Source organism: Pocillopora verrucosa, chromosome 14 (genome assembly GCF_036669915.1).
Source record: "Pocillopora verrucosa isolate sample1 chromosome 14, ASM3666991v2, whole genome shotgun sequence".
Lineage (NCBI taxonomy): Eukaryota > Metazoa > Cnidaria > Anthozoa > Scleractinia > Pocilloporidae > Pocillopora > Pocillopora verrucosa.
The window spans coordinates 17,740,634-17,767,640 of record NC_089325.1 but is presented as its reverse complement, the minus strand read 5'-3'; the positions used below and the strand labels follow the sequence as shown (position 1 = coordinate 17,767,640).

Here is a 27,007-nt window from a genome sequence, read left to right as displayed (position 1 = left end):
TCGGTAGTTTATACTTGTTTTGACCTGATGGGAGTAAACGCAACGGAAATCTTGTATTTTTTTCTCTATCGTGATTTTATTCCCTCACTTTCCTTCACATATTTGATTCCACTTCTCCATTGAAAAAGGTACATTTTCCTTCCTGCACAATCAATTCTCCATAAAATTTACGCTATTGCACGTGTATCGAGACATCAGTTAGATGGCTTTATTTGCATGCGATCAACGCAGTTTAGTGAGAGAGTCAGTCCTCCCTTGACATTAATCATTCTCTGACGCCCGTTTCAAACGCCGAACCCCTCGTGTGTCGCACTAACCCTGACTAAATCCAAAAGTGGCCATAAGGTTTTAACCCTTTCACTCCCAAGATCTATTTAGTAATTCTCCTTACTATCTGCTATACAATTCTTATGATGTTAGTTTAGAGAATTTGGTATTGGATTAACTAATCCCATAATTGATATTTTTCTCTATTCTCATCACCTACGTGCTTGATATTGTATTGATATCGTAAGGAGAAATTCTGTCTAAGTCACTTGTGGGAGTGAAAGGGTTAAAAGCCGTACCTAATGTTGTCGACCTCATTCATATCTACAGCAACAAATTGATTCTACCCTGAACTCGCGGCTTCGCCCCTTTTTTTAAGTAAGGACCCAAATAATTGCCACAAGCCACCATTTCGTCTGACACACAGGAGAGAGGCACAACATTTAAATAGGCTTAACACCACACCTACAGTTAGAGGTTTCTCTTGAGAAGATTCTGCGGTAAATGCGGAATGGTTTTACCGCGCCCAAAAGAGGATTAGCTAAGGAAAAACTTGTAAGGCTCCCTGAGGAAAGTCGAGTAAATGACTTTACATGGAGAATTGTCAAAGAAAGTGTAAAGGATTTCAGGGAATTCCCCACAGCTATTTTTTCTACACAAGTACATTTGTCACGAAGAACTTGTAAGTGTAAATGCTGTCAAATGATCAGTCATGGGTAGCACAACTAGCTCCGCTAATGACGATGTTCTGATGTAATCTATATATAACACTATGAATACTTCAAGGTAAATAATAGGTAAATAATATCGGCCCTTTCATAATTGCACATTATCATTCGATATGTATATATCTATTTTGAATTAACAACTCTGATAATAAATATTGATACTCTTAGCTTGAAAGATCTGGAATTCATTTGAAATATTGTAATAATTAATATGTACAGAGGATATGAATTGAAAAACCACGTTATTTTCTTATGTGTAAAAATGATGCCTTCTGAACCATAAGAATTTAATTTGTTTTTTAAAAAAATATTTTCATAGACATTAAAAACGGGTTAGCAATGATCAGGTTTCTGGTTTACTGTATTCGTTATTGTACTTTACCTTTAGTTTACCTGCTATAATCACTGTTGCAGTTTAGTTTTGTAGAAAGAAACGGAAAAACTTATAGAATAACCAAAATATTTGAAAATTCAACTGCACATTCTGCTTATTACCAACTCTGAGTAAATACTATTAATTGGTCCCATCACGTGATATCTGGGTAAGAAGTCGGTCTGTCTGTTACTGTTTTCCAACAATGGAGATGGAACTTCATCCTCTTCCTTTATCAAGGACCTCATGTCTACGACCTGAAAACCACATCGCTTTAAATTTCAGCTCGCTTGATTTAATGCATCTACTTCTATAGGCCTACGACTCCCAGGAGCGTTCATGATTAAGACTGTTTAATCACGCCGAAAACGGGTAACGTCTCGGTATACCAAAAAATTATAAGGAAAGGCCAACAAAGAATTCTATCATTGTTTATTTAGGAAAATTAATTCTCACATCTTGGGATTCAAGTTATATGTTACGTGAGTGGTTAGTATTACACAGAAACTCTGGTATAAAGTGCTTTTCCAATAGTGTCGCACAAAAAAACTTACCCCAACGGCCAATCAGAGTAAAGAAAAATCTTATGAGGAGCCGATCAGAACTCAACGTAAGAATGAGGCAAACTGGCTGAAACGCTGGAAAAGATAGTGGACAAGTCGCGATTTGTTTTAGTTTGGAATAGGATTGGTTGTGGGGGTGATTAGGAATAACTTTGACACTCACTGGAAAATTGCCCCAAATCACTACGGTGATCTCTGATAAGCGATGGTTACCCTCTCAGTATTGACCATCAGTTGCTAGTCGGAGCATGAAGCCAAAGAGATATCAGGAATTTAAACTAATCGTTTAAGAATTAACGTCACCTTGTGAAAATGGCAGCCACAGTTTCCCAGGAGGAAGTCCTTGTATCTAGAAACAGTCATTCCAAAAGTGTCCACTACTTCATACCCCAACCGCGTAGCAGCTTTAATTACCATCTCATTCCGTTCAGCAGTTTTACGCTGTTCTGCCTGTGAAAAACATGCCATTAGCGATCAACGTTGTCTATACTAGAGTTCATAAAAGGGTTTAACATGCAACAATGGCAACTTTACCAAGTTGTGACGAGGAAGTCCTGGTACGGGAAGGTGGAATCCAGAGCCCAGGCTCTTGATAACAACCTTGATTCCGTTCAAGCCAAGACTGAAGAAAAATTACTTCATGATAAGAAAATGAATAGCAGCACATTATTTATAGTACAATCACTTATTTCCATTTTTTTATAATAGTGATAAAATGGAAAATTTGACATTCTCAACAGTCATCTGCTAGCATTCCAAACAAAACAAACCGCGTCAATAACGGTTGATGGTGTAATTACACACTTCACCTGGTTAAGGCTTTATTGGTCTCCACAATGTGTTGGGATCCCATCCACTGAACTCCACCCACAACAAGAATGGTGTTCGTGTTGTTTTCTAAAGGAAGAAACCTGATAGATGAAGAAAAATCATAATTACAACTTATCTCCTTGCAGGCGCTAATTAGACCGCGGACGCCTTAGTGACAGGGGTTAGGCAGGATTTTCCACTGTGGGATACTACACTGTTTTTTGTTTTCGTTTTGTTTTTTTTCTTTTAATTGGTATTTTAGGGCATTCAATTATTCTAATAGCATAAATGATCATTTTTTTAGAAGAGGGAACGAGCACCATAATCCCCACCCCTTTCCCCTTTTCTAGCATACGCCCTTTTAGTAACCACAGGATGTTTTGAGCATATCAGTCATATACCAGGGCGTGAAATTGCGCCTAATACAGGCGCCAATGCGACTAAATTTTTCACTTTGGCGACCAAATCCTGAAAGTTAGTCGCCAAATTGGCGACTACAACGTTTCATCATCACCTTACCAAGAGATATAGTGAATTAAATAAATTTGCAAAGATAAATCCGCGGCAAACTTCCTCGTTTAGTTTGTTTCCAAAACGTAGCACATGTATCTCGATCGATAACTAGACGCCATCTTGGATTTAGATGAGCCTGAAGGTTGTATATCATACATTCTAGTGTCCACTTTGTAGCACGTCAAAGATCTTTTCCCTAACTTTATTTTGGAGGGTCTATCTAGAACGCTGACAGCGTAAAGAAAGATTTTGTTTGTCGTTGAAAATGGCGACCAACTTTTTTTGAATTGGCTACCACTCTGAAGAATTCAGGAGCCAAGTGGCTATCAGAAAAAAAAGTTTATTTCACGCCCTGTATACCCATGCATCCCTCGAACAACAACAACAACCACCAATTCATCATTTTCAGAAGAAACCTCCTCAAACTAAAGGCACTGGAGAAGATGTCAATAGATGAAACTAAAGCGAAACCAAGGGCATATTACTCTCCAAGGTAGACTTCTAGCTATGGTCGTGAATGTCTCTTTCAAATTTTTCCGCAGATACTCCAGGTAAACAATTTCCCTCTCTTGTGGTATTTTTCCACCTGTTACATCAGCCGACTTAACCCTTCAACCCCTGAGAAACACTAGCGTATAATTTCTTCTTACAATATCACCCCTGAAGCAAACAAAACATTTCCGATCCCAGTGGAATATGAACGACTGAAATCATGTAATTCCATCACGAAATCGGTAGAAGTGTTATTGGATGTGTAGGTTTAGGTGATTGGTTAACCGATTTTTCAAAATTTCCTTTTTGCGGTTTACATGGCTAATGTCTCTTTAACCCCTAAGAGAGAGTAGCAACTAATTTTTCCAACAGTATTCCCCCTTGATCAAACGTTAAGGTCAAGAGAATAAAAGAAATGTTCACCTACTAAAGAAGCTCTTAATTGTGAAACAAATTCTTCTTATCAGCACCTTAGGAAATGTATCATTTAAAGAACAGTATGGAGAAAACCAACATGAATACTGTGCTGACTGATGTTAGGATGGAAAAAGTTCATTAACAAACGCGATGACCATGGAAATTAAAATGATTGGGAGGTAAACGAAAGCTACGAGAGTTATCTACTTACTGGGCTTTACTGTATTTTAAAATGATACAAAAGACATATAAGGAGATACCTCGCTATAAGCTGGTAGAGCGCTTTGACAAAGACAGGTCTCTTGTTCTCACGAAGCCAAAACTGAGGGTAATACGCGAAGCTGACAGAGGTACGGCCGCCGTTCAACTCGTCGCTGTAAATTTTCATTGTATGCGTCTTTTCCCATTTTCTTAATGAACCGTTCAGCTGTAGTAAAGGAATAACCAATCAAGGATAAAGGAAAAACCGACGGTTTTCATACGTCTTCATCGACTAGATATAGATTACTACACTTATTTGTCATCGACAAGTAGAGGCACTTCATTTCATAAAGAGTGATTCCAACACAGTTAATACAAAGGAACTAAGAGTTCATACACTGAATAATAACATATCACTGATTAACTGCCATAAGGTTGTGCAAGTGAGAAACAGAGAGGACTTTAACTTACTTTCGTGAACTGGAAACAAGATAAAATCAATCTTTAGTGCAGTCAGTATAACCAAGTAATGAAAAACTACTACAGCTCTTTGCCTCCTTAATAAAACACAATTACACCATAAAAAAATTTAGATATAAATAGAAAGCACCTTTATTCAAAAGCTAGACGTTAACTTCTGCTCTCGTCTCTCCTATCTTCATAGATATAACACAGTTTCATTTGCAAAAATATGGGTTCTCTCGTTTTACGTAACTATACCTTTTCCATAAGGTAATACATAATGCCGCGATTGGTGGAATCTCCGACAAAAAGAATCTAAAGTAAACGAAAAAAAAGAGAAAACGTTTGTTACTAAAGTCTCTTCTTTTCTATGGCTAAAAAGGATTAAATTGATTCGTAAGTTCAAAACATTCAAAGGTGTGTTACCAACACAAAGTTACAGAAATTCTCGGTGAAGCGATGAATGCAATTCCTAGTTGTATCAGATTGCATTATGCTCATGAGATGCGACATCAAAACCAATTGGAACTTAATCACCCGCATTTTCCCGCCTTTTTGGCAGTTTTCTTATTTTATCATGAGATCTCACTGGCTCCTTATGGAATTTGATTTTGGTTTTACAATATTCAAAAGAAATGCACTCTTCAATAAAAGTCTGGAAGACAACAAGCCTCCGAAAGTTGAGATGTCGAAAGCAACGTAACTTTAACCACAAAAAATGGAAATAATGCTTCGCATAGAGACGCTTATAGTCTAGTCAAGCTACCAAGTGCAATGTGAATAATGTTTAATTTGCCTCTCACCTTCTTGTTTGCAAGGCAATCTCTGGTATAATTCTTGGAAAAAACACTGTACTGACATGTGAGTGGCGACCAGACTGTTTGCCTCCAGAAGCAGCTAGAAGGGTAATCACAGCTGGCACAAGGTAAAACCCAACGACCTGACGATAAGAGGAATTTATCCTAGTGGTAAATGTTTTTCTCACTTTAAAATAGGAAAGTGGTGACACCCAAAGAAACTACATTTTAGCATTTCATCTCCTCTTTTGAAAAAAAACTTGCATCTTCTTTATATAAGATAAAACTTTAGAAAATTAGTTTTCTATGGGTAACGTCGGGTTGGCGAACTGATTGACAAGAGTTTGCGTCCAAGGTTATGAATATTAATGGCCAATAGTTTCCCTCCTGCTAGTTGTGAGTTTTAACCAAGCTATGTTTCATTCGAGTTAATTTTTTTCATTGATTTTCACGGCCTTTGTGCCATTGGCACATGCTGAGGGCAAACAGTACTTTCCTATTTTATTCATGTACCTAAGGTAAGTATCCTATGATATCTGATACCTCAGTCGAATTCCAATCTATTGCAAAGTACAGGCAAAGTACTAAGGGTTATGGCCCCTAAGAGTGACTGTCATCAAACATGAAGCTCGCAAGAATAAAGGAAAGAGGCTCTTGATTGTTAAACAAATTATCCATGTCAGGACCTTTGGAAATGGACTTAGAACAGAGCAGAGAGTACGCATACTGATGTTCGGGTATAAAGGGTTATGGTCAAGCAAGTTTAAAATAAGAACATTTTGTCTATCCTCTCATGACAATTTGGTGTCTTGTTATTACTTTTATTATAAGTAATATCCACCTGACTCGTGCCCAGTCTCACAGTGAGGGAGTTCTTTCTGTTTAGAGAGAAAAGTCTTCCACGTTGACTCTGACAACTTCTCAAGACCACACGGCAAGTCAGGAAAAACTTTGAGGCTGCACTCCTTGAAAAATTACAACAATAATTCCAGTAACTACATGTATGCAATTTTATATATAGCTTGAGCAAAGCTAGTTTAAAAAAAAAAGTATCTCCTTTAACTGAGTTTGAAGTCTGTACTGTAAGTTACATACCAAGAAAACAAGGTTAGTAAGATATTACTAGCTAGTAAGATTTCAGTTAAAACAAACTTTTGAATTTAGCAGGCCATAGAGTGAAGACGTCCTACTGACCTGACCAATCATTCTGTACATCCTGACTGAGAAATAAAATAAATAACAAAAACCAGCTGAATCTAATATTCTCTGGAAGGTGGGAACATCACCACCACTGAAATCCCAAAGATTCAATAAATACACATTTATAACTCAAACAATTTTAGTTCTCATTTCACCACATTGTACACTGAAAAAATGAAAACACAAGAAATTCTACATGGCAGCATTTAAAGACCACATGTGCCACCTGGATGTGAACAGATCCACTACCTGGTAAATAGCACAAACTTGATGGGTAAAATCTTGTTCAAATATTCTCTCTGTCTCAGAGCGTCTTTTACGAAACACAAACAGATGATAGGTATTCACAACTTCAGGCCTACTCTTCCTGGTATCAACAACAAAAATGGAAAATTTGTTCCACCCAACACCAAGAGAATGATTAGAATTACTGAAACAAAATAATATAACCAACTATTAATAATATATAGCTTTATGACAGAGTTAATTATTCATAACTATTTATGATTCACTATGTCAACAAATAAATTAAAATGATATGTTCACATGATAAAGAAAAATTTTGATTTATATCAATTTCGCAAGCCTATAAGTAGCTGACACTATGACCATAATTTAAAAAGCCTAGTATATTTATCTAGACATAGCCAACAATGTGTGCAGAATAACATAGCTATCCTCTTAGAGAACTTAAGTACCACAAGCAACTAACTTAAGTAAATGGATGACTTTTATAAATTGACTTTAATAAAAGTTTACGAGAGCTGGGGCACCTCAAATCTTGATACAGCCAGTGATTCTCTTAAGGGCACAGCCTTGCATGGCCAATCCTCATTTTCCTTTCCTTATCTATGGGATTCTACTCATAAAACTGACCCAAGGTAATTTTCTATCCACAATATCAAATCTTTAGAGTGACACATATTTACAAACCTATTGTCCTCAGATTTGGTGTCTATTCGCACAGCTAAATGGCACTTTGAAGCTTTACCCCAGAGCTGCAGGATTGTGGCATCAAATGGAACAGTTGATTGATAAATGAAGACATCACTGTTGAAAGGTGGATGAAGAACTATTTCGGGCTGAGAACTGAGTTCTGTCAGGACACCATCCATGTTTGGATCTGGATAAAAGTCAAGATGCAGGTCTTCTAGAAATATTGGTTTCATTTATCTGAATAAGCCTGATGTCAGATTTTGAATTGGCACTCTTTTGCCTCATAAAATACACACATTAAAAAAATTAAATATCACCTTTAAAAGAAAAGCACTCAAAATAAACCTACCATCAACACAAACAGTTTCTTTTGATGACCCTATAAAAAAGAAAATGGGTTTATTTTATACATGCATGAAGCTTAGAAACCAGTAAAAGTTATTTTTTCATGAGAATGAAAAATCTGTTCCACAGAAATCTCAAAAAGTAAACCTGAATACGTCCATATCTCAAAAACTACACAGTCAAAGATTTGCAACCAAGCAATGTCACTATTATCATGAATCATATTATTGAATAAACCATCTGAATCATGGCTTTCTCACATAAGTCCCTCTAGAACTAGTTGTAGTCCTTAGAGTTTTCAAAAGGCTATGTGGTCTTTGGGACATACAAAAATATGGATATGAAGTGCTTGCTTTTACTGGGTACAATTAAGTCTAACCTCAGCTGAATAAGACAAATTCATTCCTACCTTTAGATATGTGTGAGTCACTAACTGAACCATCTCTGTGTTTCCTTTAAAGAAGGAACAGAAATGCAGCTGTAACAAATTTTTATCAAGGGTCTTACCACCAACAGAAAATGAAAGCTCACACATACTCATAGATTCGCATGTTAGTGCTTTTTACCTGGCATACAACAATTATCATGATTTTTATCTTTTTTTGGTATGATCATTTTTGCTTGATAATCATCATAACATAGCAAAGTGGAAATAACCTAACCTGCACGGTACACATAAAAACTTACGAGGGTTGTGTAGATCTCACTGCCTCAAAAGCTGTCAAAAAATCATGAACATCTGGTGTTCCTAAATCAGCTCTTTGTTCTTGATTGAACTCAACTCCATTGTCAAGTAATTCTAGCATCAGTGTGTTGTACTTATCACCATAAGGGGTTGGATAGAGCTGTTATTATAGATCACAAATAGAAACAATGAATGATTAACCCTTAATAAAATCTGCAATAGACACAGTATTAGTTTAATACAATATTACAAAAAAACAAATTTACATTAAATAAAGTGTGATCTAGATTTAATTGTTGAAGTTATGATGATCATTACTTGATAGCAGTTCATTAGATGGAATTTATTATTTACCTACCTTTAACATAGGAAAGTTTTCTTTTAAGAACAAAAAAAATTCAACCTCAGAAACACCCTGAAATCATAAGGCTGTTATTTTCTGAAGGTTTAATACATAAAAAAATTTCCACCAATTTCTCCTGTTATCCTTTCCAGTGTCTTCAATCTAAGAAATCAGGGGGCAGTTAAATAAACTGCATACAGGGAATCTTTCCAACAATAGAAAAAAAAGTTAAGGATGTTAGTACCTGTTTAAAGTCTCCTCTATGTTGCTTCTCCACTTGAGATTGTAATAAATACTCTAACAAGTCATCTGTCAAACAGTTTTCCAGTACTAATTGGCACTTTCTATTCTAATTTGAAAGAGTAGGGTAAGATATTTCAGTTAGGAACTGCTGCAAAATTTGGACATTTGAAAGCCCCATTTAATGACTCTCTGTTACAAGCCATCTTTGAAACTTATTCACTTTCCATTTACAATTTTTAAGTGTCTCATAACTGAAAAAAGGCACACACATGCAGCTTCATTCATTAATATACAGTATGAAGACACTGTCCTATACAGAAGAACAAAACAAAATTCAACACAATGTTGCAGAAAAAAAGGAATTCTATGATTCAATTTTGAAAAATTGTATTTTGATAGTTTACAAGAGCAGGAAATGGTAATTATTCAGAGAGCTTCATACTGCCATCATTTGAGCCTTCAAAATCCTATATCATTTCTCAGAAGAGCTTTTGTGAGTTGTCAATTGAAAGACACCAGTGATATTAATTTTGACGCAAGGACAATGGGGCAGTTTTGCCTTTGATTTCCCAGTGATTCAATAGTTTTCTATCAAATTTCATGAGAGAATATTAAGTTTTCAAGAACACATACATAACACAGTAATCTGACCAGGGTTCAAATCCACTCTCTCAATCCAGAGTTTTGACATAGAATGCCAACTGACATCAAGCTACTCCATCTTCCTCAACATAATAACACACCAAAACACACATTCCTAAAATATTTAGCCTAGTGACTTCCCCTAAATGTTAAAATCAACATTGTAATAGGGAAGGGGAAGTAGCAAAAGAGCGTGCATCAAGAAAAATATGTTGTTCATTTGTTAGGCTTCTTTCATTGCTGCATAATAACTAATTATTTTGTTAATCAAATTCATAACACAAACATAAAAAGTACCTGGATTATCACAGTTTCCTTCAAGGCTTTTACAGTCTTGTAAACATCATGGGAAAATGGTACTGATATCATTTCAAACAAGAGATTGACTGTATCTTCAACTATTTTTTGGGAAACAATCTCATAAGAAGGAGCTTTTGCCTTGAAAGGGTAAGAATAACAGAAAGCAAATATTGTATCAATGTCGTAATAAAATTAATTAAACTTGCAAGATATAAAAATCACAATTAAAAACAGGACAGTGTTTTATACTTTTGGAATAATTGAATGGTAAGAAAAAGAGAACTGCTAAAACAATGTACATATAACCTTTGTATTAATTAGACCAGAAGGTTTCAAGTTAAGATTACACTGTCTTTCAAAGGTATGTCATTATTAAGCCATTATTTTCTCGGTCATAAAATATAGGTATTCAATTGCCAAAGCTAGCAAGCAGTCATATTTGTTGATTAAATTCAAACACATGTTATAAGCATTACAGTTACTGACGTTCATCAGACAACATCAAACTGTTTCCACCCAATAATGTTGTACCATTTTAGTGGTAAAGCAAATCACAGTAATGCACATAAGCAAATGGAGCAGTAGTATCATTAACCTCATAAATTTTTCCTGAAGCTTAATTTGAACCTACCTCCAAAATATAAGGACTGAGTGATGAACTAAACATAACACTGATCTCCAGAAGCTGGAAACACGACTGGCATCTAAACATGAAACAAACAAGAATAATTTCAATTTATATGCAATATATAAATCAGTATTTCTGAAAATCAAAAACTTCACTAAAAATATGTCTAAAAGTAATTCAGACTGAGTTCCACAACTTCACATAAACAAAGCAAAGGTGGCTTGATTGACAGTTCTTTTGGACTCCTATGGCTGCTGCAGATCTTCTATCTTGCATTACAAATCATTCCATATGAGGTAAACCCATTGCCTTGTACTGCAGGATGACTTGCCTTACAGGGTAGGTAATCATATTGAGGTAAGTTTTTCCACTGAAACTGTTTTGCCTGACAATGCATGTTAGCACTTGCATCTGAGATTGTTCCCCCTTACAGGGCTGCCATGGATACCTCTTTGGTTTGTATGGCATATGCCCCAGCCCTTCACGTACACTTATCAGAATGGGACTGAAGACTTAAAGCCCTTCCTCTCACGTGTTGTTTCATCCAAAGTACTGTACATACCTAAACCTTCTTTGTCTTCCACCAGTATTCAGCCCTGTAAAGTGCATAATCAATGACTGCTCCAATAGAAGAAGCATTTTCACCACAATTTCATCCATCTCCTCAATTGCTTTACTTGTTTTGTCTTCACCAAAGTTTTCAACCAAGTGCTGATAGAACTTTTCAAAGTTCCAATTACTTGCCAAACCATCCTACAGTAGCATATGCATTAGAGAGAACTTTCTGTGGTGTTGAGAGTAGTTTAAATAGAAGTGGTTAAAAATGGTACAATGAAACAGGCCCTGAAATTCAATATTGCAACTTTTTTTTTTTTTAGCCTGTAATCTTAGTTCTTAAACTTGGTATAATGCTGTTTGTTTGAAGTGACAAGCCCAAAGTTAAACTTCATGACTGAACAAGGTTTTTATGAAAATTGATCACAAATAACTGAAGGGAGAATGCAGTAGTAGTCAAGATATGATAAGCAAGCTAAGCATGAGATGTTTATAACCTAAAATGCCCTCATTTGTTTTTTCTACTACACATACTTGAAGTGATCACTAAACCATCAGGGTAAAAATCACCTAATAGCTAGATTACCTGCTCTCTTGCCACAAGGTGTGCATGCCCTTTTCTGTGTCTGTATATCCTGAGAGGAGATACTGAAGTGACCAGAACATACACCTGAGCTATAACAGCCTTGCCTTCAATCAAAAGAGCATCAGCTGGAAAAATCTGCATGACGCCCTCTGAAGACTCACCTCTGTGAGAGAAAAATGAGAAAAAATAACTTCAATGAAGATAGGTGATTGTAAGTTACTTGACCAAATGCATGTCTCTCAAAAATGACTGCTTCATTGCCTGCCAGGAGTTATACCTACATATTAACCTTTAATGGTATTAATAACAAATTAAGAGAATTAAAAGAATACATGTACCTTTCAACACATTATATACAATATTTACTGCATTCACAATGAATGCTACTTATCAACAGGATGCTGTTGCTAAGGGGAAGGACTTGACCAAACAGCCTTTATCAAGGAAACAAGTCACAATTAATCTCTGGGACTGAAAATTTCCTTACTTGTTCCTGACATTTAGTATGTGCCAAGTACATGTTCCCCCAGCATAAGTTTGACATCTTAACTATCCCTTCCCAACCCAGGCTACCCCAATCCCCTCCTTAACAAAATTATACAGCCATACCTTTTCTTATCACTCAGACTCTTCATAGCTTTCCAGTTATGAAGTGATGTAGAAATTGTTCCAAGAGACTTCAAAATAAAATACTGGCTTCCTCTTGCTTTAATATCTTGATCCAGAGACACATTGATTTGCGCTGGTAACACAAAGCATGGAGGTGATATAGGTCTGTTTTCAAACACTATAATAAAATAAAAGCAAATCAGCTCTTTTCTCCTCAATTTAATGCTTTTTTAAAAAAATGTATATATGTATATATAATTTGAGCCAATTAATATGAAATATTCCAGTACTACAGGTTTTTGCTTTTAAGAATTGTTAATATTCTGACACCTTATGACTTTTCTGCAGGTACCTGAGATGAGTTTTGATGCTGACATCAAGTAACAAAAGCCATCATTCCTTAAAAGTAATTTTTCAATGCCTGGAACTGGAGATACCTGAAATTAATGAAAAAAACTTACAGATACCATCAAGCAAGAATTTAGATTAAAAAAACTTTCAGCACAGGGAAAAATTTAGAGTAACCCACATCAAATAATGTTTAAGATTGCTTGGGTGGAAGACCCATTAAAAATCTAACAACGAGGAAAGTACCTGAGCTCTTGTCAATCATCAGTTTCTGAGTTCTTATTATTCTGGCACGTCTGGAGCTTAATTTTCTACTTGCAAATATCTGCACTTAGTCTCAGATTGGGAATTTCTAAAAATCTCAAATTTTACTGTAGGATCAAATGTGATCTACAAGCCTCTGATGATCTCTGATTTGTTGATAACAACACATTCTTACTCTCTGATTCTTTTGGAGAAAGACAAGATCACTGCTATTAAAACAAGGTGATGTCTCTCTGCCAGAACACCAATGAATTCCCTGCCATTTCTTTCTCATGTAAGGAAGTATTTCTGTATCTGTGGACAAAACCACTCTGTAGCCAAGAGCCTCAAGAGCATGCTTGAAAGGTTCTAAAATATCCTTTGTATTTGATTGGGAGTGGTTAGCCACCAAAACATCCAACTGCCTTCTCATCATCTTTTCTTCTAACTGCAAGAATGAAAAAAAACATCACCAGTTAAATAAAATTAAACTTTTCAAAGTAAAAGTTAATGCTGGCATTCTGTGTTGAACTGGAATAAAATACAATGAACATTCCAATAATAATGACACTTAGTATTTGCAATCTTCCTCAGTTTCTTTCAGCTGGCAGCTGGGTTCCTTTACACAAAATTGAAGTAAAAACAGAGTAGGAAGAAACTACCAGCTTGCAGGATTAAGCTAGGCATCATTGAGCAAAATATAAGTTTATTCTTTTTCAATAAGTTTCCTTCTGTTTCAGCGGTTAACTATAGTTTTTGCCTTTTCTAACGGCAATTTTACTTTAGATTTTCATCAAAAGATGATCTCACAGGATGAGATTGACTTGCCAATTAGATGATGCATCAAAGTACAGGCATAAATAAGCAATCAACATTTTGAATCTTTCATTAAAAGCTTTTTTGTCTCAACAGTAAAACAATCAAATTGATGAAAAATTATTACAGCCAAATTAATATTCTTAATGGGGAAAGAATGCACTAAATGATTTTCCTCAGCAGTTGGAAACTTCTTTACAAATGCAATTCTACCTTAGGTCATCAGAAGCCTGGATATCCAAAAAAAAAATGACTCTATGCTTCCAGTCAGATCTGACAAATAAATAGCAGTGCAGGCTCACTAACAATTAACAGCAAAGCAAACATTTTGAATCAAATTAATTCTTTACTTTCAGAGTGTTATGGGTTTATAGTGCAGATCATGTCCAGCTTGCTTTTCTCATTTTGTTCCATAGAATTATTTCTATACCATATCCAAGTAAGGTATTCCAAAAGAAAAGCAACCTTAATTGAAAATAGAATTACAAACTATGATTTTTTTTTATCCTTTTTAGTAATTCAAAATGTAATTTGCAAATTGAACTTAATTCAAAGGAAACAAGCTAAAAAGAAAGTTAGTACATAATTAATACAATTATCAAACTTTCATAACTTAAAAATTATCAATTTCTAGAGAGCATCACAATTTTATCTGTGCTGTCAAATTTCAGCTGCTCTTATATGAATGTTAACATAAATTTTTTAAGAGGTATTTGCAGAAATCATTGAAAATGTCAGAGATCTCAATTCTAATCACACAGCAAAGTTCTGCTATCGCTTACAAGGGATAAAAGGTAAGCTGTAAAACGTGAAAAAAAAAACAGAGGAGGAAAAACAATCAAATATTTTGAAAAAACCGGTGTAAGAGTCAGAACATATTGAAGCCTAAATCTGAAGTAATTATTGCGTCTTCTTCATAAGAGAGAGTATTACGAAAAATGAAAAAATGCCACTCAATTATTCAACAACTTTTTCACCAAAAATGTCAGCTTGTGTTTAAATTGTTTCACTGTGAATCAAATCCTATAATTGAGAGACACTTGAAGGGTATTCCCCGACGACAAAAGAACACAAAAGCACTGTAGTGTACATGAACAAAAAGAATATCATCAAAATAACGCTGGGATAATTTAATGCTAGTACATCAACACTAGTGAATCAAAATGTGTTCGGCCTTCGCATGAATGGATTCATGAATGGTTTTTCAACGTGATAGTGGTTAATTAAAAATTCACAGCTACCGAAAGAAGTAACACGTGGGGAAAATCGAAAAGTTCAAACATTCCGATGTGATATTCAGCTTCTCGAAATTAATTTAACTTTTCACCTTAATCTTAGCGTTAAAAAAGACATACCTCCTCAAGCCTTTGAAGTAATCCTGTTTCCCTTATCTTGCTGGCTACCATTTCCTCTGTTGTAACGTTATATCGCAGTTTCTGTAGAGGAGTATGGGAGACTGCACTATCACCATCAGTTCTCGTAAACGCATTTTCTTCAATACTAGTTCCCTTTACTCTCAAAACCTCAATCAGCTTCACCTTTTCTTCTGTATTTTTTATTTCCTTAGAATGCGAACCGTCGTTTAGAAAATCAGGGTCATGTTGAACCCAAGTTTCAATCCAGTAAGTCGACAAAAGCGACACTAATGTAATCAAACCCAACAAGAAGACAACACGTTTTCGCCTGCAAAGCTGAATTAATCGCATAATTTTTTGGCCGCAATGTGGAGACTATTAGAGCTGCAGCACTGTGGTTGCCATCTCGAGAACAAATCGTCTCCTTCCTCACATCCATTAGCGAAAATTAGAGGAAACTCCAACGGTGATTCGTAGTATCATTTTCCAACTCAAGGTTGACATAGCGCGGATGGCTGAAACCAGAGAAACTATTTCTTTGTGAGTCTTGGTCCTTCTTATACCGATACAAATTCACCTACATCAGCTCTAGACCTCAACACTTCTAAGCTTCTGAGGTTTACGTAGCTTTACATAAAAAGATATTTAAAACTCCCTGTCGGTCAATCATAAAGTGTAATGATAACAAAAATGTCACGCGCGTTATCCCTAGTATCCAGGCCTTCACTCCGTGACACATTCAAGGGAACCAATAAACGCTTGGGGCCCTTACAAAATCCTAATCACTTTGACAGATATATTTGCTGTCGCCGTGTAAGTGTTAAGGAAATATGTCCATATTTTTAGAGTTCTTGGTGAGTAATATCACCGAGATTTACCAGTTTGCCGTATTTTGACGATCCCGCAAGAAGAATCAAAATACGAACATCGAGTAGTTAATATCCTAATTAATATTTATCACAGGGTGCGAACTGCACGTAACTTGAGTTTCACTTTTCAAGCATTCTCGAGTATATTTCTTATATTTCCTTTATCATACATGTATATATATATATATATATATATTTGTATATATTTCCTTTATCCATTTTCGAGTATATTTCCTTTATTATTATGCAGGTGTTTTTAATTATAGCCGACGTACGACATGTGACGCGCGTCCTGATCGACCAAATTAAAAAGTAGCGTTAAGTTGGCATTAAATTATTTTTAAGACTAGCGTTATATCTGAGAGAAAATGCGGTCAAGGCCTGAATTCACCTTTAAATACCTCAGAGATTTTTTTTTCTTTTCGGCCAATATTGCGCAATCTAGTGAGGTGCTCTTTCGAGATCCAATTGATCAATATTCATATTAGTTTAGGGCACTCGCAGAAATGGCTTTTCTATACTTAAGAGCATTTTCTTCATCAGAGTACCGCCAGTTGACGTATTGGTTTGGGAATGGTAGCCTGCTTAGTCAGCGGAAGCGAGTGAAGAACTGGGTAAGCTATTAACTGCAATTGAAGTTGTCTGAGAAACGGCTGCCTGACCGGACCTGTACAGCGCGCTTAAGACAGGAAATTTGCCGTGCCGAAAAAACGGGAAGTAAGCGCATAAAGCTTCGGTTAAGACCTTTTCAAAAAAGAAAATTAATAAGGTCTGAAATCTCACCATCATCTTTGAAATAATAAATACTCCACCGCAAATGGAGACTCCTTTAGGTCATAAATCTGTGAAAGAAGAAAAGAAAAGAAAACAATGCCAAACCAAAATGCACTTAAAATTTTCCACAAAAATAAATAGCTCTTGATTGGCCTCAGTCAGTGACGTCACCACGCTAAGATCAGAATGACATCGCGCGACAAATTGGTGTCGATTTCATGCATCGGCGACGATAGAAAAACAAAAACGTTCCATGTAGTCACGGCTCGAGAACAAACGGCTGAATCATGGAAATTTACGAAGCAAAGTATGACTTCTGTGATGATTGTGGCGAAAGCTTGCTTAGTTTTAACAAAGGCGAGAAATTTTTAGTCACGAACAAATCTGATGGAGGATGGTGGGCCGCTCAAAATTTGTCCAGTAACGAAATAGGATACATTCCTTCAGCGTACGTTGAAGTAAGAGCGGTCATTTTTTTGTTGTCCTTTTTATCTATATCTATGAATCTTCTTGAAATGTTGGCGTTCTCTACCAGAAATTCTGGTTTGTTTGAAGAGTAAATTAAAGATAAGCCTTCCGTTGTTTTTCGCGGTTGTTGTAACACAAACATTGGGAAGCCTCCAGCTCAGAGGCAAAGATTGCATTGCCTAGCAGTTATTTTCTCTTCGCTGGAATTCATCTACATCCCAGGTAGCTATCCAGATATATTTCTATTCATTAGTGGCATGATGTAGTCCAGGATCAGAGTGTTTACACTCAAAACAGTTCAGAACCGCAAACTATTCATTGTTAACATAAATACATCGGTGGTTGTGCTGTACACGAGCGGAAACTGTGCGAATCGAGAGTTCCCCCTGTAACTACTTAGGGGTAATCACGACATCGTTAAATTGCTTCCGCCCGAATGAATGCTCTAAACATCACACTGCTTTTAGCTTCGCTCAAGGTATTCGTGTCTTCAAAATTATGAACGAAAAATTTTTGATCGTTCTGCAACGTAACTTTCGCCGTAAGATATATTGGCTGCGCGAGTAGTCGCCAGTGATAAGCCTTACTACTTTAAACTACAAGGCTCGATGGTCTGCATCTACGTGGAAAAATCGAAATCTTTGTATTATATACTCGACGCAGACTCGTAATATCTTACCAGTATGATAAAAAATACAACGCCAGTAGATTGGTGTAATCGATCGTTTGAAAGGAGGTAACATTTGATACAACATGATGGAAGCCTCAAGTGCGAGTGGGGCTTCGACGTGCGATGAATTCAGTGTTACTAGTTTTACTCTACTTATCTCAGCTACAGCTGTGACTTAAAGTACATCTACAAATACTTCTCCAGGAGAAGGTACCTTTTTACGTTTGCATTAAATTCGAATGTTAATCGATCATTGTGTCATAACTGTTGAAGCGATCGGCTATTTACTCTGATGATTGTGCGCGTGTTTGTTTAAGGAAAATTAGTCGGCAACAATTACTTCTTAATCTGACTGAAATTTACCCCTTGGCTAGCCTCTCATGAAAGCGCTGTTATTTTTGAGTTAAAAAAATCAAATTCTTTTTTTTACATTTTGTTACAGTTAGCTGGTAATTGTCCTGTGGAAATACGAGATCCTTAACGATTTGACAGTCAAATTTCTTCGGCGTTTAGCGCTAATTTCCGCAGTGCTCTCCTGAACGTTTGCGATCGTTGAATATTAATTATTTTCCTAGATAATTCACTACTTGATATTGCATACAGGTGTACCCAATTTTCAAATATGAATGAGTACAGATTCTTTAGAATCTGAAATGACTGCTTAGCTACGATAATTTTGCGATTTTGGCTAAAAGCTTAATTTTTATAAACATTCACAACTGCCAACAGTAAATTGATGTACACGATTAAATTGGGAAGAGCATTTACATGCATTTAACCTTGGAAATTATCCCGAAACTTGGTATTTATCTTCTTTTCCGTGATGTGAAAGGCCACACCTCCTTTGATCGTATGGATGAGGAAACAATTCGACAAAGAGAAAAATCAATCTTTTCTTCTCTAACCGGGTAATGCGACTGCGCCACGCTTTGATTCCCAGTTGGGTTTTTCCACGGAGTTTAGATTTTATTTTGTTTTTTGTTATTGTTTTCGTTTTTGGTTTTTTTTTTTCTGATTCGTGTACTGCCATTTTACTGTTCATTTGTCTCTTTCATTAGCACAACAATAATAGCTATGAGCGTTTCACCAAATTAGGAATCACGCCCAGTACTTCTCGCGCGACTTCATCTCAAGTATTCACTTTTGACACTGTTATGTCCGTTGTTGCTCAATCGCCGGAGGAAAACTTGCAACGTAAAAGTTTGACCAGTTTCTAGTTCGCACCTTCAAGCAAGAATTTTACTTCTTTTTCAAGGTTAGTAGTGCAAAACTTGTCGCACTGACTTATTTTTGTGAGAACTCGATGTCATCTTTAAAATTAGCAAGAAGGGCGAAGACCCATTTGTTTACAGGTGTTTGGAAAGTACTCTTCGTAAGATTCTTCTGCTCCTGTGGCTTTTCGACAGCATCAAGGAAGCGCTCTATCTATTTTTATTCACCGTAATTTTAAATATTATGGTTCTGAATCAATCTAATATTTTCCAATCTTGTATATTGCTCATTTTATCATATATTTTCTTCGTTCAACATTGTAGGAAGAAATTTATTCGAACGGTCATGTTATGAACTCTGAGTGTCACTGGGCGTCGTTCGATTGGAAGCCATATTTTCTCTCGGAAATTTTTATTTGTAAAGTAAATTTATTTTATTTCTTGACGTTATGCTGTAAGTTTTACAGGGTAGTGACTTCCATTGCAAGATTAAGCGAGTTTCAAACAAAATTTTGCAAACGTAAATGTTCGCTATCGGTGAAATCGTCAAGTCGCCTAAATTTCGCTTTCTAGTGGGATGGTAGTCACTAGAATGGTTTCAAAATCTCGAACCGTATTTCTATTCCTTTGCTTTTTAAACTTTCGACTGATAATTTCGATAATAGCGCTTTTGTTTTCTAGAGGTTTACTTGTTGTTCTTAATTCGCGGTCGCGCATTTGAAATTCAAATTTCCGATAATTAGATGTACAGCTAACAAAAACAAGATTAGGTTTTAAAAAAAAAATAGAGCCTTCGATGTTTTTGACCGCCGTTTTACCCCGGTAATTCAACGTGGTAGTACCTTCGGGTTTTTTTTCCGGAAAATCTCTCAAAGTTGTCGCGAGATACGCCGAAAGTGCTTTAGTTTCGAGGTCTTTTACGAAGCAGACCCTCTGTGCACACGAGTTACAGACAGCGATCACAACAGGGTTTCTGCTATGCTTTATCAGTTGTTCGCTTTTTTCAGCTGCACGGAGTAGAAACCAATCTGTCAGCCACAAGGGTGCGCAGTTTTCTTTGAACATCCGAGAACTGTTGTTTTTCTTGCTGCCGTTTTTTTTGCTATAATTTCCCTAAGTATTCGAGCTATGTAAGAGATGGACAATGTGTTTAACCCCGTAAATTCGTTTTGAGTAATGAATCTTATCGGCTTATATTTTTATTTACAGAGGCACAGGGTAAAAAAATTATTGTAAATGCACATAAGTGACTCAAAGTCGCAGTTTTGCATAATTTACTAAAAATATAGCATTAAGTTTACCATTGTGGTTATTTTCTTAAATGATGTTCATGGCAGGTGCCAGTGAAGTGTTTGTGCCTCTCTGCTACTTTTTTCACAACATTGTCAACCACCAAATGAACATTTTCAAACAGATAGTCGGCTAAATAGCTCTTTTTACGGTTTGTTTCCAAAACGTGTCTAGTAATATTCTTAGAATTGCTCAAAGCCTTAATGTTAATCACCTGTACTCTCAGTTATTTACACAATTTTTCATCATCCCTTTAAAAAAATTTACTTTATCTGAGTCTTATTCAATTTATATTCTGTGGTTTTGAGTTTCTTTATATAATTTTCAATTAGACCATACCTAAATCTCTTGAAACTGACGTTTATGTCTTCAGACCATACTGTACTGTCAACCACAAAGTAGTTGACTTCCCTTCAATGTAAGCACCTATATCATTCCTGTTTTAACCCCTGTCATTAAGGTAGTCTGAACAAGAAGTTTAACATGTTGGATTCGTAATCTGATGGTTGTAAGTTAAATTCATCTGCCCTGCTGCCCAGTTGAATTTGTTTTTCATGTCTTAGAAAGACTTTGTAAACAGCTGACTGGTTTTATCTCCCACTAGTTGGAATTCTGAACAACTTGCCTGATGTTTACTATTTGTTTTGTTATTTCAATTTGTCCTGTTTGTGCCAAATACCAATTGACACTTCTTTAAAGTGTTTGTATTGCTTATTCTAGTATACTGAACAACAGAATTAGACCTAATGACCACCTCTTACATGTCGCTTGGTTCTCTTTGCCGCACCTTTCCTTAAATGTCAGTGTTTACTCTGCCATTTGTTTTCTGAAGAGATCTGATGTGATAGGGTTAATTTAAAAGAAATACTTTCAGTGGCCATTTGGCTCTGAGATTTTGTGTTTGTGGTGTCACTTCCATTGGTTAAATATTTATAACAAGTATTTTTTTTATTGTCTTTTAAATTTACTTTTGGAAAGTTGTCTTTTATATGCTAATTCTTGAAAGGGCATTCACCAAGAAGAGTTTAAAGTTTCTTAAACCTTTTAAGTATCATATTTTATGCAGATCATTATTTGGTTGATGTTGGTACTTGTCTAACTTTGCTTTGCAGTGTACTGCAGTTATCGATCCACTCACATTAGACCATATGGATGTGTCTTCAAAACAAGAGAAAATCAAAATGGATGCCTTATGTGAGCTCACAGCAAAGATTCAGCAAAATCCTCATCCAGGTAAAGTGTTTTTACTTGTACAAAACAAGCACAGTGTACATGTGTCTGTTGGTTTTGCAAGAACTGCCAGTTTGAATTCAAATTAAAAAAAAACACCTATTACAGTAGAAACTCTGCTCAAAGAGGCTGGATACAGTTTTTCTAGGCTCTGACCAGTTATATTCATAGTACGCAAAAACCAACTCTCCCTCTGTGTAGTCAAAAGATTTACTGGCATGTGTTGGCCAAAGGTTGGGTGTTTAATACAGTGGATTTGGCATGGCAATTGTTATTAAGGTATCACAGAAGGAAAATCAAAGTTTTCATTCAAACTGAGATAGCATGACAATTATGTTTGCTAACCCTGTAAAAAAATACATTTTCTTAAAGCTTTATGAACACTGCTCTTGAATATTTGTTTTCTTATTTTTTACCATTGAACAGATTAGGAGCTTATTCATTCTCCCCAAGATGTTTTACAAGATAACTTAATTTGACAACATGTTTTGATTAACATGTTTCTTTTTTATCAGAATATGATCTCTACATATTGAACTAAAAAAGTCTGTCTGGGATTTTTATTTTAAAGCCTTGTTAATTTTTTTATCATTGTTTTAACTTCAAGAGCTTTTGAGCAAAGTTTTTATGGTGGACACTATATCTCAAGTAAGAAGGAGAAAATTGAAAATCCAGGACATACTTTTAGGGTTTGTTATATTCCCAACACAATCTCCACATTTCACGAAAACTGACTGAATATCAGCCAAGAACAAACTCTTCAAATATAAGAAGCGGAGCCAAAACACTTTACCACAAAAGCCACTTGAATTGTTTTGGGCATCAGTGTTTGTTTACATAAATGCCTTTCCACTTCACACCTATGAAGTCATTTAACACTGTTTGCCTGTCAGCACTGATGCATCCTACAGTAGAGGACAAAGAGCAAATACAATTTGTAAGGAGTTAGGTTGAGAAGGTTTTAAATAAGTGAATATGTAGTCATTTGTGTCAATGTGGAAGGTGCTTCAACCAGCAGAAAGAGGAGGAAAGAGGTTTGGCAGAGAAAGGAGAGCTGCACAATGTCACAGCTTTTCATTGATCTATTATCAAAGTGCAATGCTATGCAAATGACAATGGGCTGTCTGTGATATTTTTTGCAAACTAACACCATCAGCAACTTCAATAGAAGTAGGGTCTGGCCACTGAATCTCTTAAGTCTAGTAGGAACCCCTATGGCCATCAGTGAACAATATTTCCACTCCGATGCAAACTGCAAATAAATTTTCCTTTTTTGAGAATGGCATAAGGGACTTGTCACTTTTGGACATGATAAAAGCTTGAAAACAACACTTGAATTACTTAAACAATCTCTCTATCTTTCAAAAGGAACCAGTGTTGGGAGACTTGATAATGAATTAGCAATTTTTGAACTGTACAGCAGGTCTCGAAATTAAAAAAAAATTCCAAGTCGCCTTTTGGCAACCATCAAAGAAAAAATGGTCGCCAAATGCAAAAATGCAGTCGCCAGATAGTACAAGAACAGAAGCTCAGATTAGACCCCTATTTAATTGACATAGTTGTTTGGCTTCTGGAACTAAACACGTTGAAAAACATCCTCTGGTAGCTGCTGCATGAGATTCACGCTCCAAACAAACATTTTTGAAAGGCTTTGAAACGCTACTTGTTTGCATACTGACAACGATCTTGCTTCCTAGTAATTTCAAGACTGCAGCAAATTACGAAAATCACTCAGTGTATCCTTCTCTTGTGATAAACAATTCATGACTTTCAGTGTAGACTCGTCTGACTTGATTGCGTACATGGTGAAAGAAAGCTATTACTTTGAAAGCCGGCTCCTTGTGACAGAATCTGCTACAGAACGCTTTTAAATTCAGCGGCCTTTCGACAAAATATTGCGCCTGTGGTTACCGTATAGAAGCCACTGTGATGTCGTCTCAGAAGTCGCAATCTTGAAGTGATTTCAAGTTTTAACCTTAAGGTAAACAGACTAAATTTGCATTTCCTTTAGCAGAAAAGCAGAAACAAGACTGAGGAAATTGTTAATCTTTTATTTATCAGAGGAACATAGTAGCCAAAGTGGCGACTAAACTCAAAATTTTAGTCGCCAAGTTATAAGATTCAGTCGCATTGGCGACGGTATCAGTCGCAATTTCGAGCCCTGTACAGTGTGCATTGTAATCTTTAGTAGAAATTGTTAATTAGGTGATGAGATGAAGTTGACATGATGAAGTGTCATCAATCTTACGCCTTTCATTTTACTCTCAAATTACATTTTGCTTTATATCTCCTGAAGAAAAAAAGATGCCAAAATAAATTTTGCAGAAGTTGATAGATCTTTAGATGATGTTAATTATTCAGGAAGTTGAAAAATAATTTTTTTGTCTATGATACCTTAATATCTTAATGCTATGGGAATATCTTGTGGCAAAATTTTTAGGGACAGTCTCAAAATCTTAAATCAAGTTGCCTTGACAGACTGTGCTGTACCAAGTATTCATGTATATCAAAGTAGAAAACCAGTTGATTACTATTGGACACCTAACTCTTTGTTAAAATGCCAGTAATTCATGGCCAAAAAACAACTTTTTGATGTTTTAAAGGAAGGAATCATCCAAAGTACCCTAAACAAGACTACTTGGGTGATGGAAAACAAACTCCCCCCACAACTCCTGAGTTAAAGAGGACTGTCATACCACACTCTGCCTCTAAGGAACAGGATGAATTACGTAAAGACCTTAAATTTAGCCAGCAAAGGTAGGTTATTTTGACATGGTTTGAGTACTTTAGTAATAATTGAGCACAAAGTCTTATAAAAAATTTAAGTGTAAGACTAAAGAAATTATTCCACCTGCTAACATTATCTACCAGAAGGTGTTGAAAGTTCCAAACATAGTAACAGTTGTTCTGTCATACTGTTAATTGAAAATGACAAGTAGTATGCATGTGGTAATCATTAAACCTGTTTAATTCAACTTTTGATAATACATTATAATAGCTTGTATATGCATCTAAAAAGATGAAAGCTTACTTTTTTATACCAAACATCAGTAATGGTCAATAGCTAGTACTGTTTGTGGAGCTTAGTTTCTTCTGACAAATAAGAATTGTTCAACCAATAGCTAGTGAGCATAAGCTCATAGTGACCTTGGTTAAAACACCAAGATTTTCTTTTACTGGGATGGCATGTCTTGCTGATCAAAAATTAAAGTTGCTGTTACAAAATTAACCATAAATAGTCAACAGATTTGACATTGAATATCCTTAAGGTGGCTTTCCTCATCCACTCTCTCCAGACAAAATTGCTGTTCACTACTTCATTTCCATTGTGTCTATTAAGGGTTAATTGAATTATGATTGTAATTCCTCCCTTTAGGGGTATTCAACTGGGAAGACCCGAACTTATGAAAACATGGGAAAAGTTTGAACACAAAAAGTCCGTCAAAGCTGAAAAGGGTAAAAGTAGTGTTGACAGTGAACTGGAATCCAGATTTCGCAGTATCTCTCAGAAACAAGAGGTGAGGAGAGGATGGTCAATTTATCCATTATATTCTTTTAGCACATTGTTGTAAAGTTTGTACATAGGATTCATGCATTTTTGTTGGTTAACTCTCCATACTCTAACATCAGTATGTATATTCTTCATACTGTTCTCTATACATTTTCTATGGTGCTGATGAGGAGAATTTGGAGAATTTGTTTAACAATTAAGAGTTGCTTTTGTTGGTGATCATTTCCTCTATTCTTGTGACCTAATGTGTGATTCAGGGGTGATATTGAAGGGAGAAATTAGATGCTTGTCACTCTTAGGGGTTAAAGGGTTAAAATTATTATTTTCTTTTTCTCAAGGATTTTGAAAAGCAGAAAGAGACAGAAGCAACAAAACCAGAGTTCATGAGAGTTAGTCTCAAGAAATCCTCAAGGGAAGTTGAGGCCACCAGCTGACCAATCACCATGAAGCTTAAGCCAAACTTAAGGCATTGAATACTATGTTTTAAGAAAAAATGTAAGAAAGTTCCTGGATGTGTAAAGTTAGAAAAGCTTATAGCAAATGTGTTATTTTTATATACTAGTTCAAGTTACATTGCTGTGTTTTTTGGAAAATATTCTTAAGAGGCATAGGTGAGATACTGGTAATCCAGAACAAAGAAATGCCCTTCCTAGGGTTTTTTTAACTCTTTTCATCTTTGCTGTTCACAGATAGTGTAATTTTTTGGAAAAACTCAAGTTCAGTATTATTACTAGTAAAAGAATGTGCTGTTTCATGAAAATTATACCAAATCCCACAGCTGGTTGTTTAGATTCTGATATTAAAAAGGTTCTCTACCATCTTTGAATAAGCCAGGCATTCTATGTAAACGATGTTTTTTTGTAAACAGATTCAACAGTTAAGGCTTTAACACTGAAATTCAAATCTTAAAATCCATTTGTAAAAAATTGTTGCCAAAACCGTACCAGTCTTTATACAGTAATTTAAATAACAAGCCCTTGCAATTAAACAGAAACATCTTCAACTCAGTGTGTCCTGCTTGTTTTCAACAGATGATGTACATGTTACCATCAGGCTTAATGAAAAAGGCTATAGTTAAGAATTATTGTATACAAGGAAAACATTGACTTGAGATAAAAAGAGGTTCAGGGCAATGTTAAGGAAAATCTTCCTCCTCTCAAGACAGTGAACATTTTAAGAACTGATGTTTCCCTGTTGTTCAAAAACTAAAGAGGCCAATAAGGGCCATACATTGTTGTGGGGGATATTTGGTCTTATTTAAACATTTAAGCTTTTCTGCTTTAACACATTGTTTCAGGGGATATTTGGTCTTCTTTAAGCATTTCTGCTTCCCAACCACACAGAATTTAAGGCTACATACAAGCTCCAAGCCTTAATGACGGGGGTTGGGGGGGGAAAAGGATATTTTATTAAAACTACAGAAACTTTAGTGTCAACATCTCAGATTTTACGTATGTAAACTTATGCGTTTATGACAAGCATGATAAGTTATACTTGTTTTGTTTTAAGAAAAAACCCTGTCAGAGC

The 27,007-nt window shown here is 35.7% G+C and overlaps 2 protein-coding genes across 3 annotated transcripts; one reads left to right on the top strand and one right to left on the bottom strand.

Moving 5' to 3' along the window:
- Positions 1 to 51: 51 nt before the first annotated feature.
- Positions 52 to 16,162, bottom strand: LOC131787652 (cadherin-like and PC-esterase domain-containing protein 1). The gene is made up of 22 exons (XM_059104745.2): positions 15,458 to 16,162; positions 13,483 to 13,734; positions 13,048 to 13,132; positions 12,696 to 12,873; positions 12,087 to 12,249; positions 11,508 to 11,698; positions 10,949 to 11,021; positions 10,315 to 10,455; positions 9,377 to 9,481; positions 8,792 to 8,949; positions 8,514 to 8,557; positions 8,109 to 8,138; positions 7,757 to 7,946; positions 7,073 to 7,253; positions 6,465 to 6,588; positions 5,630 to 5,766; positions 5,085 to 5,141; positions 4,424 to 4,590; positions 2,741 to 2,842; positions 2,466 to 2,553; positions 2,235 to 2,381; positions 52 to 1,625 (listed from the first exon to the last, which is right to left on the bottom strand). The coding sequence occupies exons 1-22, from the start codon at positions 15,806 to 15,808 to the stop codon at positions 1,467 to 1,469; spliced, it is 3,123 nt and encodes a 1,040-aa protein (XP_058960728.2). The 5' UTR covers positions 15,809 to 16,162; the 3' UTR covers positions 52 to 1,466.
- A 636-nt stretch (positions 16,163 to 16,798) lies between these two features.
- LOC131787628 (uncharacterized) lies at positions 16,799 to 26,240 on the top strand. Of its 2 annotated transcripts, none has more exons than XM_066161173.1 (5): positions 16,799 to 16,940; positions 21,852 to 21,972; positions 24,573 to 24,726; positions 25,346 to 25,487; positions 25,819 to 26,240. In XM_066161173.1, the coding sequence occupies exons 1-5, from the start codon at positions 16,833 to 16,835 to the stop codon at positions 25,912 to 25,914; spliced, it is 621 nt and encodes a 206-aa protein (XP_066017270.1). In that variant the 5' UTR covers positions 16,799 to 16,832; the 3' UTR covers positions 25,915 to 26,240. The 2 variants fall into 2 exon arrangements, with proteins under 2 accessions (XP_066017270.1, XP_058960696.2); XM_059104713.2 differs by lacking the exon at positions 16,799 to 16,940 and adding an exon at positions 17,316 to 17,558.
- Positions 26,241 to 27,007: the final 767 nt, after the last annotated feature.